This window comes from Salvelinus alpinus, chromosome 12, assembly GCF_045679555.1.
Source record: "Salvelinus alpinus chromosome 12, SLU_Salpinus.1, whole genome shotgun sequence".
Classification (NCBI taxonomy): domain Eukaryota; kingdom Metazoa; phylum Chordata; class Actinopteri; order Salmoniformes; family Salmonidae; genus Salvelinus; species Salvelinus alpinus.
Window position 1 is genome coordinate 46,676,018 of NC_092097.1, and position 14,652 is coordinate 46,690,669.

General features: G+C 40.7%; 1 protein-coding gene across 2 annotated transcripts in view; it reads right to left on the reverse strand.

Annotated features, from left to right (window-relative positions):
* Window positions 1-14,652, reverse strand: part of LOC139536251 (copine-9-like) — a 147,137-nt gene that overhangs the window by 98,757 nt on the left and 33,728 nt on the right. For both annotated transcript variants that reach the window (XM_071336610.1, XM_071336611.1), the window contains exon 4: window positions 3,145-3,248. In XM_071336610.1, the coding sequence (XP_071192711.1) occupies window positions 3,145-3,248 (104 nt within the window). The remainder of the gene's footprint in view (window positions 1-3,144; window positions 3,249-14,652) is intronic.

Consider the following 14,652-nt stretch of genomic DNA (forward strand, 5'->3'; position numbering starts at 1 on the left):
ATGCTATTCATCATGATGCTATTGATTGAGGAGCACCATAAGGTCACGAACTGCGACGCAATAATTGCGATTCTCCGCCGTGTCACCGAACATGCCGAGTCATTAGTCTCTGAGGTGCCATTTCCGCACGTCGATGACATTCCTCTACTGCATTGCCATAAACATCGTTATAAATGCCGAATTTCCACCTAAGACTTAACCCACACCAGTGTATTGCCATGTTTCAAGTTTTAAGTATGTACGGGATAAACATGGTATACACCGTCCAATGAAATGCTTACTTGCAGGTTCATTCTGGACAATGCAACAACAATAAGAAATAATACAAGATAATAGCTCAGTAGAATAGAATAAACATTTAATCATCAGTATAATACAGGAAGGAACAACGTTTATGTTAATGTTGGCACCAAGTCAGAGCCAGTCCGTCGAGGCCATGGCCCAGTGAGACACCGTCGCCGGTCCATGTAGTTGGAAACAAGTAAAGTCTACCATTTGGGTGACACACCGCCGTAAGCCTTAGGTGGAAACTCAGCATAACATTTTCTCTGGTGGTTAACTACCGTAATGAACCGATTCCCGGTTCACGGGGCAGTGAATGTGCACAGTAGAAGTCATGTGGTGACACATTTTCATAGCTTATATAAGGCATTAAGAAGGCATTTATGTACTAGCCATTAATGAGCCATCAATCCATCACATATTAGCAGACCACGTTAGTACACATTAGCTGATTAGGGGGGCACACTTGTTAATGTGAGTAACAAGATTTTAAGCTTTCTGCCCATATAAGGCATGTCTATGTCCTGGAAAGTTGACTGTTACTTACAATGTCATTCTAGTCACATTAGCGCACGTTAGCAACAACCGTCCCGGACACCGATCCCATAGAGGTTAATGTGAAACATCACTCCTGTTCTTAGAGAAGCTACAATAACACTTTCAGTTTGTCACTTTTGAGAATTTCAGCTGACAAAAATTAGATGGCAGTTTAAAGTGGGATGTTTTACATGTAGAAGTTTGTAGATGTATTAAGTGTCGAAGTTTGTAGATGTATTAAACGTTTGTAGATGTATTAAGTGTAGAAGTTTGTAGATGTATTAAGTGTAGAAGTTTGTAGATGTATTAAGTGTCAAAGTTTGTAGATGTTTTAAATGTGAAGTTTAGAGATGTTTTAAGTGTGTAGAGTGAGGATCTTTTAAGTGTGAAGGACAACATCAGAGATGATCCAAGACGCAGTCAACAAAGAAAACGTGACAACCAACAGAGTGTGTGTGTGTGTGTGTGTGTGTGTGTGTGTGTGTGTGTGTGTGTGTGTGTGTGTGTGTGTGTGTGTGTGTGTGTGTGTGTGTGTGTGTGTGTGTGTGCGCACGATTGTGGGCTGTTACTGAATAATTTACCTCTAATGATTCAGCATGGCTGTCCCAGGGGAGGGGGTTAGCCAAAACCTGAGCATGTGCCTGTAAGAGTGTATTGTATGGTGTGTGTGTGTGTGTGTGTGTTTGTGTGTGTGTGTACCTGTCTGTGCATGTGCATTTTTTACACAATTCACAGTTTCCCTTGCATATTACTTTCTCACTGTTCCCACCCAGTTAGGTAACAAACCAAATTCTCCCAATCCCCGACCAAAGATTAGCAACACTGCAAACATGAATTTACACAACCCATAGGGAGTCATTTGCTAGAGATTATGACTAACAAATCATGTGGAGAGCCCAAATGGACAGGAAATCCTAAAACTATGCGCATAATATAGAGTTTGCCATGTGTAATAATATATTATTATAACTGTATATGGTGTATATAGCCTAGTGATGTGTGTGTGTGTGTATGAATGTGTGTGTTTGTGTCAATCTATTCCTGCACAGCTGGCTATACCGGTAGGGTTTAAATCAGAACACGAACACATGGTGTATGACTTGTTGTGATTCAGATTCATGTTCTGTAATTTATTTTTAGCTGTTTTTCTGGGTTGACAGTTTCCAACTCTATTTAAAAGTTTTATCCCGTTCTGTTATGACTGTCTCCAACTAGATTTTACAAACATCTCTCCAACGCTATTCCGAAAAACACATATTTTGTCAGCTCCTCATCTTACAACAAAGAGAGCTTTTGCTTAAAATCATGTTTGACTTTCCTCCTCCTTCTGGACAAGATTTGAATGAAATACAACAACAACCGTTGACAAATGCCTTCCGACTACACTGGTATCCACCTACTGTTACATCTTTGCTTCTGCTTGTTTGACTAATGCTTCCTGTCTGCGTGGCAGATCTGGCTGTGGCGGTCGGTTGGTGTTTTGGCGGTGGTATTGATCGTGGTGTGTATGTGTGTAGCCTAATCAATGTGACAGATCTGAGGGGGTGGTTCGGCCCGAGCTACCACCACCTGCCACATGCTGGGGCCTCTGCTCTTCCTCTCCTCTGGCCCCCTGCTGGGGATTCTGCTCTTGCTCTCCTCTTCTCCTCTGGCCCCCTGCAGAGGGCATCGATCCCCCCTTCTCTGGGGGAGGAGGGAAGTTGGAACAGTAACATCCCCCCAACAGCCTGCAACTCCCTCCACCCCTGGTTTCGACTGTGAGCTGCCTTCGCAGCGGAAAGGAAGCTGGCTGTGGATTTGAGGCAAAGGGGAGTTCTAATGTTGTTGTTGGGCTTGAAAGTGTTTTTTGACTTTATCGGTCAAAAATGTAATTATCCTGCAAAATGTTGTTAATCTAAATGTTTGTGATGCTTATGATAATATAAAATGATGTTTATGATCATATAAAATGATGTTTACGATCATGTAAAATGATGTTTATGACCATGTAAAATCATGTTTGCGATAAATGATGTAAATGTAATGTTTACAGTGGTAAATATAGGTGAGAGGAACATCCACGTCTTCCTTAGCATTGTAATCATATACCCCAGCACCTACAGATGGAAAATCCGGACTATCCAAATAAAGTGTGTTTTTCTACGGTGTGCCCAACTGAACATGACCCTGGTTTGATTGAATTGGGCCCTTAGTATTAATAAGTCAAGTGATTATTAAGTGAACCTTGCTAATGAAAACTGTTGAATCATTCTCTGGTGGACAGGAGGACAAAAGAGAAGATGGGAGGATAGTACAACAGACGGGAAGAGAGAGGTCTCCACTTACACATCAAAGCGAAGATTCTGCTTCTCCTCGAAGAAGAAATCCAGGACAAACTTCCGAACAAAGTCCGGGTTCAGGGTGTTATCGATCACTTCTGTTCGGCCAAACTGCTCCGGAACGGGCAGAGGAAGGAGGAGAATAAGGAGGGAGAAGGAGGGAGGCAAAGAAAGGGGGAGGAGGAGGAAGGAGAAGAAGAAGGAGTGAGAAGGAGAGAGAAAGATAAATGAGTCAATATTACAGGAGATGATATCATCATCGTCACTTGATGGCTTGAAAACTGTTTTGATCTTCAAAATGACTACATAATAGTGCCTGAGGCTGGTCTAGTGGGTAAAGCCACCGCCTGCAGCACATATGCAACACCCTCAGCGGTGTTATTAATAGGGAGTGAATTCCACTCCCGTTTTAAATGAGTGAATAGTTCTAAGCAACCTTTACTCTGTTTTCTTGCGACTGCCGACCTGCTCAAACCATAGCGATCAATCATTGCTTTGTCCCAATGTCCCATCATGCTCTCTGTCAGCGGTGATGAGCTATTGATCCGTGTTCTGCCACAACACCTGTCAAACATCCCCGACCAACCTGTCCCCCCAACACCCACAGTCTCAAATGTTCACTGTCAATAACAGTCTATAGAATGCACTTATAGAGAGATCTGATGGACTGAAGAGTACCAGATTCTATTAAACATGAATCTTTTGTGTGTGGTTTCAGTCTTGCTTTGTGTGAGCCCATGGTTTCTCCTATAAGCTGTGGTGGCAGTGTGATGGAGGAGGGAGGTATTAGGGAAGGTACTTTGGAGCTGTTTGAGGTTTGTGGTCGCAATTGCCAATAAATGTCATATCCTCTTGTGATCGAGAACAGTCTGACAGCATTGTACATTGTCAGTGTTTACATAGGACAAGGGTCTTGAACTTGCAGATCTAGAGTCACATATGGCCCTTTAACCCAAAATTCCCACATTTTCCAGAAATGGCGGTTGAAAGATTATTGGAATTTTGCAACCTTAACACTGATGCAGCAGTTGTACAGTAGAATGTACAGTGGAGAAACATAAGTGCTACACAACAGCCTGTGGCTGTATCTGGTATAATATGCGATTTATAACAATGTATACATTTAGCCAGTGGTGACCCGTCACCATCATGCAGAGCCACACCTGTTTTGAGCCCCACCTGTTTAGCTAAAAAAAGAAAGAAGATATAATTGGCTTGTTTTGCATGTTATTTTGGCATTAATTCGTGTTACATTTCAGTTTGCAAGCAATGTAAAAAAATATATCCTTGAGTTTAATAAAGCCGCATACAAACATGGTCACTTTCTTGAGTAAGGCAGTTCCAAAATGCAGGTGTTTCAGCTTAGCTCAGTGTTTTCTGTGATGGAGGGGCAGCCAGCGAAAATACAGAGCTTAGGCATTGGTAATCTTCTCTAGTTGCTCTGTGATTGGCTCAGTGTTCTGTCACTCATGGGGACATTACATCACCTCAGAATCTACAAGGAGAGCTAGGCAGTTCAAGCCCCCTTGGGTGCTGCCATAGACTGACATTAGAAGTGCCCGTCCAAGAAGGCATTGGCCACAGATAAAATTACGTCAAATCACGTTATATCTACCATAGCTTTGATTGGACTGATCATGTCAACATCATACTTTCAAAATCTTAGCTAGAAAGCTAGCTAGCTAGACAAGCAGTCATCATGAATAATGTCAACATTCTACTGGCAAATCATTTTCAATCCTTGTCAAATTAAGAGAAATTATAGATAAAACGTATCGGTGCTCATCGGCCATTGGACATTACATAAAAACTCAGAAATCGCAAATTCACTATTTTGCTTCCCCTGCCTGTTATTCGGTGGATGGGGTGTGTGGTTCAAGTCTGGGTTTAAGGATTTAAAACATCTGTCTGAAAAGGTCTCTTTGCCAAGCTTAAAAAGATAAACATTCACATGCAACACAATGGTTGAATACATGGCCATGCTGTCAATCCAGCATGACTTCTGCCGTGTTCAAAACAACTGGTAACTCGGAACTGGGAAATCTCGGACTTCCGACTTTAGTGCGTTCAAGACAACTGGGAATTCAGAGAAAAACGAGCTCCGACTGGGAAAATCCGCTTTGAACGTTCATCCAACTCGGAATTCCAAGTCGGGAATTCGGGCCTCTTTCTAGACCTTCGACATTCCGACCTGAAGATCACTGACATCATGATTTAACCTCGTTTCTTTCAGAGTTCCCAGTTGTCTTGAAAGCACCATAAATCCAGAGAATGCCAGACTTTGATGAAAGTTTGATGACAAAGTTTGCCCATAAGGACTGCCGTGCCACCTTCCTGTTCAAGTGAGCACAGCATAACAACAGTGAATCCAAAAATATGTCTTGTACGCTGCTGCATAAATAATATGCCAGGATATGTATACTATCGCTAAGAAAGTAATACAAAGTGTCTGTAAGCTGTTAGTAGCCCATGTGTCTCACCCTAAGAATTTGGTCCCTCTCCCCCTCAGAACTTAGCCTAAAGAGCAGAACAAATATCGAATACATATTTTATAGCTCGCTCATTAATGTCTTAATCGAAATTACGGCTTGTCTCTTATCCTCTCATCGTTCCCTTAGTTTGTAGCCTACATCTCAATTGTTATATTACTTATATAGATCTATCTCATTAGTATCTTATTTATAATTTTAGGCAATGTTGGAATGATGCAATTCATTGTTTTTCTTACTTTGTGTATTATAATTAGCGCATATGCATTTCTCCACTATGAGGGGATACTACAGTATATAATGTTTTTGGGTCTGTAACCATGTTTGCCAGTGACAGTCTCTTCCCATTCAAATGTTGTTGTTTTTTTCAACAAAAAGTTCAGTAATAAAACCATGTAATTCCAGTTGATGTTGTAAGGGTTGTTTTGTTTGCGCAATACGCTGTCTGAGCTTCGTTATATTGTCTATAAAAGTGGATCCTCATGATTGTATTTTCCTTCCTTTTTAGACCACATAGGCCTAATAAAATACTTCAAAATGGTAGGCTAACAGTGTCTCGCTCTCTCTCCATGTGATGACTTAAAGAAGAGTAAAGTTAACTCAACATATTGCTGAATTTATCTGAACTAACATCTATCTGAATTTCTGTCGTGTCCATTTTGAAAGTGCTGAATGAAGGCCTACCTTGTCACTGCTCGATTGCTTGCACTTGCTTATACTTACATGCTGACCACACAGCTCGCGAGCGTTGCTAAATAAATGTACACATACGTTATTCAATCATTGCGTCCAAACTGCTCGCAAGCTTCTGCATAGCCAGGCGCTAAAATAGAACTTGGTTTTATTTGTGACGCTTGATGCATTGCACGTCCCGCCTCTTCCATCTCCTGATTGGTTTTTAGGAGCATATACCCACGTGGGTGATTGAAAGATGAACTGAGGTCACACTCCAGTCCAGTTGGTGGTGGTAATGCACCTTAAGATTGGATTTTATATGGCGGTTGGCAACCAAAGATGAAGAAGAAGCCTGAAGGAGGAGATATTACTAGAAACTAACTCGGTTTACCATTTTATCTGTGGATTAATTGTCAGAGTAGGAGATCTTGTGCATTTCAGGTAAAAGAACAACCCAATATTTACATCCCAGGACAAATTAACTAGCAAATTAAATTGCCATGAATGTTTCATGCTTTTCGACCTGTTCCCAAATGAATGTAGTTGATTCAGAGTTCGTTTTGATATCTGGGCAGAACGACCAATTTTTACCTTGTCAGCTCGGGGATTCGATCTTGCAACCTTCCAGTAACTAGTTCAATGCTCTAACCACTAGGCTACCTGCCGCCCCGTCCTGATCGTGTCTGGTGTGGATGGACAAAATCAACATGCACGCGATGGCACACAAGGACATGTGTGCATGATATAAGAACAAACATTATGAATTTACTGAACATGAAAGTAATAATGTTTGTGTATGGTTCAAAGGTCAAAACTCATGTCGGCATTCGTTATTAGTGAAAGAGAATACAATTCATATCGAGTTGAAACCATATTTATTTAAGCATGTCCGCCATGCCAGCTATGTTCTTTAAAAAGGCAGTAAATGAGGCTGAATGAACTGTTTTGCTGCCAGAGTAGGCTCCGCTGATAGCCAGGTGTAGTGGTGGTAAGGATTCACACATGGTGCTGAAAGGAAAGCTCTGCTGTTGGGACAGCTTTATGTAGGCCCTAACAGTTTGTGGGTACCTTTTGTCACCGTTATAGTGCAATTAATGTATTGTTTAGTGTTGTGTTGTGTAGTAGTTTTGCTGGCTAGCATTTTCTTAAAGTGTTCTTTGTACCACCAAGATTTACAAGCTAAAATCACCATTGCATTTAGCCAGCCTCATTTTCCCTTCTCTCTCCAAATAATGACTCCCAAGTCTCCCAAAAGATGTTTGGGACCGCTGGCTATCCCGTTCTGAAACAACACAGCTGCTTTAAGAAGTGCAGCAGCAGGTATCTGGCATTGATGGAAACTTGGAAAATTAAATCCTTGGAGCGCTCAAACTATGATGACAGGTGTCAAAATACAATGTACTCAAAAGTGTCATCCATAAAAGACATATCTACAGATTCATTCATTTCATATCTTGGAGGAATGAAAGAACAGCAAAGTCCATAGATGTATTAGACGACTCTTCCTGTCGCCCTGTTCTGTGTTTCATTGTGTCGAGCGTAGTGGATGACTTGACAGGTGCTGCGGGATGGGTTGGCGGGATGAGCGTCGGGAGGTGTCGAGGGGGTTGGGGACGGAGGGTGGTGGTGGTGGTGAAGAGGAGGCAGGGGAGGCAGATGTGTCAGAGAGGGGGCTCTTGACTTGCAGTTGCATCACTCTTGTTTGATCCCTCGCTGCTTATTAAGGCAGCCGATACTCATAAGGCCCTGCAGTGTGTGTGTGTGTGTTATAAATTAACAACTGCCTGGGTCCTTTGGTTCGAGCTTAGAGAAGGGTTTCTATGTCTACATGCAGACAGATAGCAGAGATAACATGGAGTCAGATCAGCCTAAGGCAGGCCTGGGAAACTCCAGTCCTCGGGGGCCTGACTGGTGTCACACTTTTGCCCCAGCTAACACACCTGACTCCAAAAATCAACTAATCATGATCGTCAGTTAAATATGCAATTCTTTTAAATTAGGAGTGTTTACTCGGGATGGGGGGAAAGTGTGACAGGACTGTAATTGCCCAGGCCTGGCCTAAGGACTAGTAGTGTTCTTTAACGCAGGGGTTCCCAAACTCCCGCCCTGCGCGCCACGTCTATTTCTATGGATACAAGCACTATTCATGACACACACTGTTCATACCCCTCTGGTTGGCGGAGACAACATTTTGCAGGTTTAAAGCTTATTTGCTGTAATTCTACACATTTTGTCATGGGGTGCAGAGAAAATGTTGCTGTTTTAATGCTCATTTAATTGCAATTATATACATTTTCCCATGTCTGTGTATTCATGTGATATTTGAGTAACTCAAACTTCCTGTGTGTCAAACTCAAAGGTAGGCTAAAAACCTAGCTAAAAATCATTAGCTGACATGGGCTAGTTGATCTGGAAATTTCATACAAGTTATAAATTACTTTTTAAGGTCAGCAATGACTGACATGACAAAAGGAAAACTGATGATGTACTACTCAATTTCAAAATTGCACCTTCTGTATTCTACTATGACAACTTTCAAGAGTAAGTTGAAAGCCAGACTAAGTTCTTTTAAAAAAATTAAAAAATAAAAAGTTATAAAATAGAGAAAGAGAGGGAGAAAGAGAAGCTCATCCAGACAGCGAATCCCTCAAGGATCCAAAATGTATTCCAAAATAAGACATGTGGCCGCCGAATGTCACGCCGCCCGCCGTGAGTCGGGAATCGAGAGCCATCATTGTTATTCTGTAAGAACTCGGTAGAAAGTAGGTTTGCATCGTTAGCGTCACTGTGACTTCCCACAGAGTGTGGCTCTGCATGCAGTCAGGTGCTTTGGAGTCAGCCTAATGAATCCTCTTTAGCTTTAGCACAAAGAGAGACGAGAGAGAGAAGGAGGAAAGGCTGCCTGCTGCACGCACTCACACACACTTCAATGAGGAATAAGTAGCTTTGTCATTCTAGTCCAAAAACTTGTTCCTGTGTTTTTTTTTTATTATTTTGGACTGTTTCATTATTTGAGAACTGAATCCGTTATAAAATGTATGCACGCATGACTATGTTGCTTTGGACAAAATCGTCTGCTAAAAGGCATATTATTATTATATCATTAAAGAAAACTTAATTTTGTCTCGGTTTCTCACTTGCTTTGGATTCTAGTCAACTTGGCTCTGCAGAGCTGCTGGCGAAACTAATACTAATCATCTTGTTTCACATTGTTAGACATAAACAAAAAATCTCTGCTACTAACCTAAATGCATCAAAACAAGCTCTGAGCCAAGTTCCACAATTCTACACTTCCTCCCAATACCTATCTATACTACCGTACCAGGGTTGTGTTCATTTGGCATTAAACAGAAGAAAACATACTCAAACAAGGAAGGACTAACCTAGACTTGTCCAATAAGAAATGCTCATTTTAGTTGAACAGTGCTGAGCAATTAGTCCTTTTTGAGGTAGGTTTGATTTTGGTTTCGATTTTCTTTAGTTTTTTTTACATTAAATGCACTATGTATTATGTGGGTTGAATGCTGTAACAACACAGTTTAAAACAATGAATAAAAGTCCCATGATGCTAGCGACTGGGGATTAACATTGGTACCCGCGATCCCAGGACTGTCCCGGGATCACTCTTCACATTTCCCGAAAAAATGTAATGACAAGGCCCGGGAAATTACAACATTTTGCCCCAATGTGGCACTAATGCAAAACAAACAACATGCGTAGCAACCGATTGATGAAAAATATAATAGCACATTATCGGATGTCGCATGGAAGCCTTTAGCCTAGCATATTTTCTTCACACAAAGTCACCATAAATTCAAAGCACACGCATAATTGATCCTGCCAGACTGCACATGAGACCCGAATGCAGTTTAGAGTTCTCATCAGAACTGAAAATTTGATCCCGTTCCGACCCAAACCCGGTGACCTGAAGACTGAGCCCAGACCTGGTCTGACATCACAGAAATTAAATGAGCCCGAACCGGGAAAAAAGCCAGATTAAGAAAACAGTTAGCTATATTGATTTAAACTAGTGAGGAGAACAACAAGGTGGAGGCGAGCAGCAGTGGGGTAAGGAAACGAGGAAACAGCCATTGGTCCTAGAAAAAGCACAGCGTAAAACTCACCTTAGTTATGAGCAACTGAATGATGAAAATATTGAAATAAAGTAGGCTAAGGCAATTGAAAGCATCAAATTCTTGCTTATACTGATAATCCCAAAGTCATGTCTGCTTCTCAGTGCTAGAGGTGTCACTACAGACCCTGGTTTGATTCCAGGCTGTATCACAACCGGCCGTGATTGAGAGTCCCATAGGGCGGCGCACAATTGGCCCAGCGTCGTCCGAGTTTGGCCGGGGTAGGCCGTCATTGTAAATAAGAATTTGTTCTTAACTGACTTGCCTAGTTAAATAAATAGCACCTTTTTGATTGGGAGAGTGCCATCACGCTGCTTTGAGACAAGCCTGGGGGATTTGTCTAGATAAATCAATCAATGTCAGGTTTTTGTGTTCACTGACTCTCCTTTGGATATTTGGTAACAATTAGGCTGGGGGAAATGTTAGCTAAGATGAGGTGAGTGCTAATGATCACCTTTATTCATATATTAGCTGATCAGAACATTTGCTAGCATGTTATACAATGCCTGTCCTACTCCTGACCAAAATCCCGTGGATTGTCTAATAATCAATCAATGTGATTTTGTTTCACTGAATCTGTCTGTATATTTAGTTAATTGACCTCTGGCTGGACAAGAGGAAGTTGTAGCTAATTTATTCTTGCTCATCTATCACTGATCAGAAATATAAATCAAGTGGATTATTTATATATTGATTCACAAAGTAGCCTTATATAGAGCCGAGGCTACTTTCCTATCGACCCAATCTCTCTGAAACCAAAAATTCGAACTCCTCACATGAAAATTCCCGAACTTTATTCTGTAACCCATAGGTTGCATTATCAAAGGATGTCTCGCCTATGCTTGTCAAAATACCGCTATAACATGTCCCCCACTTCGATTGAGAGCTTCGGTAGAGAATGTGTGATAAATAAACAGCATGAGAGTAGATGTTTTTTTTTTTTAAACAGTTGGTCCCTGTTAAGATGACTTGATATTTAATAACATTTCTCTCTCCATGTCTCCGTTATTCATGAGCTGATCTGTTATCTGTATAATCATCCATTCGATTTTGCCAAATAGGAGATATTCTGTCATTCTTTGGAGTTTATGTTTACCTACTTTGGTAATTTGACTTGTTTGACTGCCATTACACAGTTTGTATGATTCGCAACGCTATAGCCTACTCGGGGTGCGCTCTGCGCGTCCTGTGTGTCGAGATAACCTAGGCTTACTGCTGAAATTAGCAGAATTTATTGAGTTACATGATAATGCTCAGAATTTATGAACGGCCAGTTTCGCAATTCACAACAACGTAATTTGTGATCAAAGTTACTCTATCATTTCTAAATATAAAATTCGCTTGCTGTGAAATCTTTACATAGTGGCGCAGGTACAATCTTATTTTGGGAGATCCCTGGCATAGTGGCAATATTTTTGCGGTATTTCTCGGGACTGTCGGGATAAATATGAATTATTCGCAGTATTGAAACTGTTTTGTGGAAAATATTAATCCCTAGTAGTGACTGCTTACTTTTCTTTAATTAAATATTTCAGTTGTGTACTGTATATTACATTTGTTTTATTTGATGGCTTTATTATTTATCTCCAGAGAAACTGCGCAGCAATGTGCGCATTGAGCTCACAGAAAAAAAACTGAACGGAATGGAATTAAAATAATTTAACCGACATCCAGTCACAATTAGGCGTTTAAAAAAAGAAAAATAACAGCCATTTCGGTTAATCCTCAGTACTAGTGTTGCAAAACTTTTTTTTAAAGTTGCCTGCTGAGGACGACCCAGGGTGGTGAGCCCCATTTTTCTTACTGGTGAGAGAGCCTGCCAAACAGCATCCGTAGCGGTGGCCAAAGAATGCATCATTTACACAGTGATTAAACTGCACCGCAGCACGGCCTGAGGGAGGTCGGGCAGCAGACTGGGAAATGGAAGCATATGGGCAAGTCCAGGCTCGGCTCCAACCTGGCAACGGAAGCAGAAACGATCTGCTCTTCTCTTCATCCAGATTTATTATAAAAGAGTGCCGGAAAATAGACTGAGAGCAAAACTGAGGAGCTCATCGTGGCAGAGCGCGACTTTCATGGGAAATGAAAGGGGGAAAAGTCATTGAGAAGTTCACAGAGATGTAACTTTTTTTGCTGGCCGTTGATTATATAAAGTGAAGAGAAAATATGGTTCTGAGGAGTAAATACCAAACTTTTATCGTTCAGACAGTGATGGCTGGTGACTTAAAAAGCTGAGGAGGATAATGGATTAAATATATTTTTGGAGAAAAAAAAGCTAATGGGCTGACCATTTTTCATGTTCTAAGTTACAAAACATTCTGAACACCAGCACAAGTTGTTTAATTAGCCTATGGCAAAACATTGTAAGTACTTGAATCCATGCACAACATACAAAATAGCCTACAATGTTGAGAGTACAAAATAGCCTACAATGTTGAGAGTCTGAAACTAAGCGCAGACCAGTCTATGCTGCATTTATTGAAAAAAAGGGAAGAAACTGAAAAGTTCACAGGGTAACTTTATTAAGATGGCACCAGATTTACCAAAGTGTAAAGGAAAAAAAGTTCTGAAAAGTAAATACCAAACGTTTATCACCTTTATCTTTCAAAAGACTTGAAGGGAGCATTAAATGATAGTCAGGAAAGATTGGTATGAAACGTCCTGGCTTAGTTTGTAAGCAAGGGAGTTTAATCGCAAAAAGATTGATATATTCTCCATTTGATACATCGCACAGCAATCTAGCATTTTCTTAAACTATCACTGTAAAAGGTATCCTGTTCCTGAAGGAACAGCACATCCATTCAGCTGACTGGTGTCATTTACATTTTTTTATTTTACCTTTATTTAACTAGGCAAGTCAGTTAAGAACAAATTCTTATTTTCAATGACACCCTAGGAACAGTGGGTTAACTGCCTTGTTCAGGGGCAAAACGACAGATTTTTACCTAGTCAGCTCGGGGATTCGATCTTGCAACCTTTCGGTCCAACGCTCTAACCACTGGGCTACCTGCCACCCCATTGGCTCCACACTAAAGCAACTATAGGCCAATGTTCCCCCAGTTTTTGGTGAAAAAAACATTTATGGCTATTTAGCATACGCCTTTATCCAAAGTGACTTACTCGTATTACAGACAGTGTGTGTGTGTGTCTGTGGATGTAGGTATTTCTCTCCCCAAGATACTGATTAAGGCTTGCTGGGCAGTGTCTTCCTGTGTGGTTTCCTGTGGAAGGTAACCGCTGAGCACCTTTGATATCGCAACACAGAACTTAAACCAAGTTTCAAGTTGTATTGTCACGTGCACAAGTAGTGAAATTCCTTTCCCAACAATGCAGTAATCAATATCAATAGTACTAAACAATTAAGTCAAATAGAACCAAAACACACAATAAATAATAACAAGAAGAACAGGAGAAAGTAAGTAAGCTATATACAGGGTCAGTGCCAATACTATTTCCAATGTGCAGGGATACTGGAGTGGTAGGGTTAGCTATGTATAAGGGTAAGGTGACTAGGCAACAGTGGTGGAAAAAGTACCCAATTGTCATACCTGAGTAAAAGTAAAGATACCTTAATAGAAAATGACTCAAATAAAAGTGAGTCACCCAGTAAAATACTACTTTAGTAAAAGTCTAAAAGTATTGGTCTTAAATATACTAAAGTAAATATATATGCTACAATATACTTAAGTATCAAAAGTAAAAGTATAAATTATTTCAATTTACTTATATTAAGCTAACCAGACAGCACACTTTTCTTGTTTTGTTTAATTTACGGATAGCCAGGGGCACACTCAAACACTCAGACATAATTTAGAAACGAAGCATGTGTGTTTAGTGAGTCCGCCAGATCAGAGGCAGTAGAGGTGACCAGGGAGGTTCTCTTGATAAGTATGTGAATTGGACCATTTTCCGGTCAGCCTCTCAAAATGTAACAAGTACTTTGGATGTCAGGGAAAATGTATGGAGTAAAAAGGACATCGTTTTCTTTAGGAATGTAGAGAAGTTAAAGTTTAAAGTTTAAAAAAAAGTACAGTTAGCCCAAAAAACTACTTAAGTAGTACTTTAAAGTATTTTTACTTAAGTAGTTTACACTACTGCTAGGCATCAGGATATATGATAAACAAAGTAGCAGCAGCGTATATGATGATTGTACTGTGTGTGAGTCAGTATGTGTGTGCGTGTTGTGTGTGTGAGCAATTGAAGTGTGTGTGTGAGTGC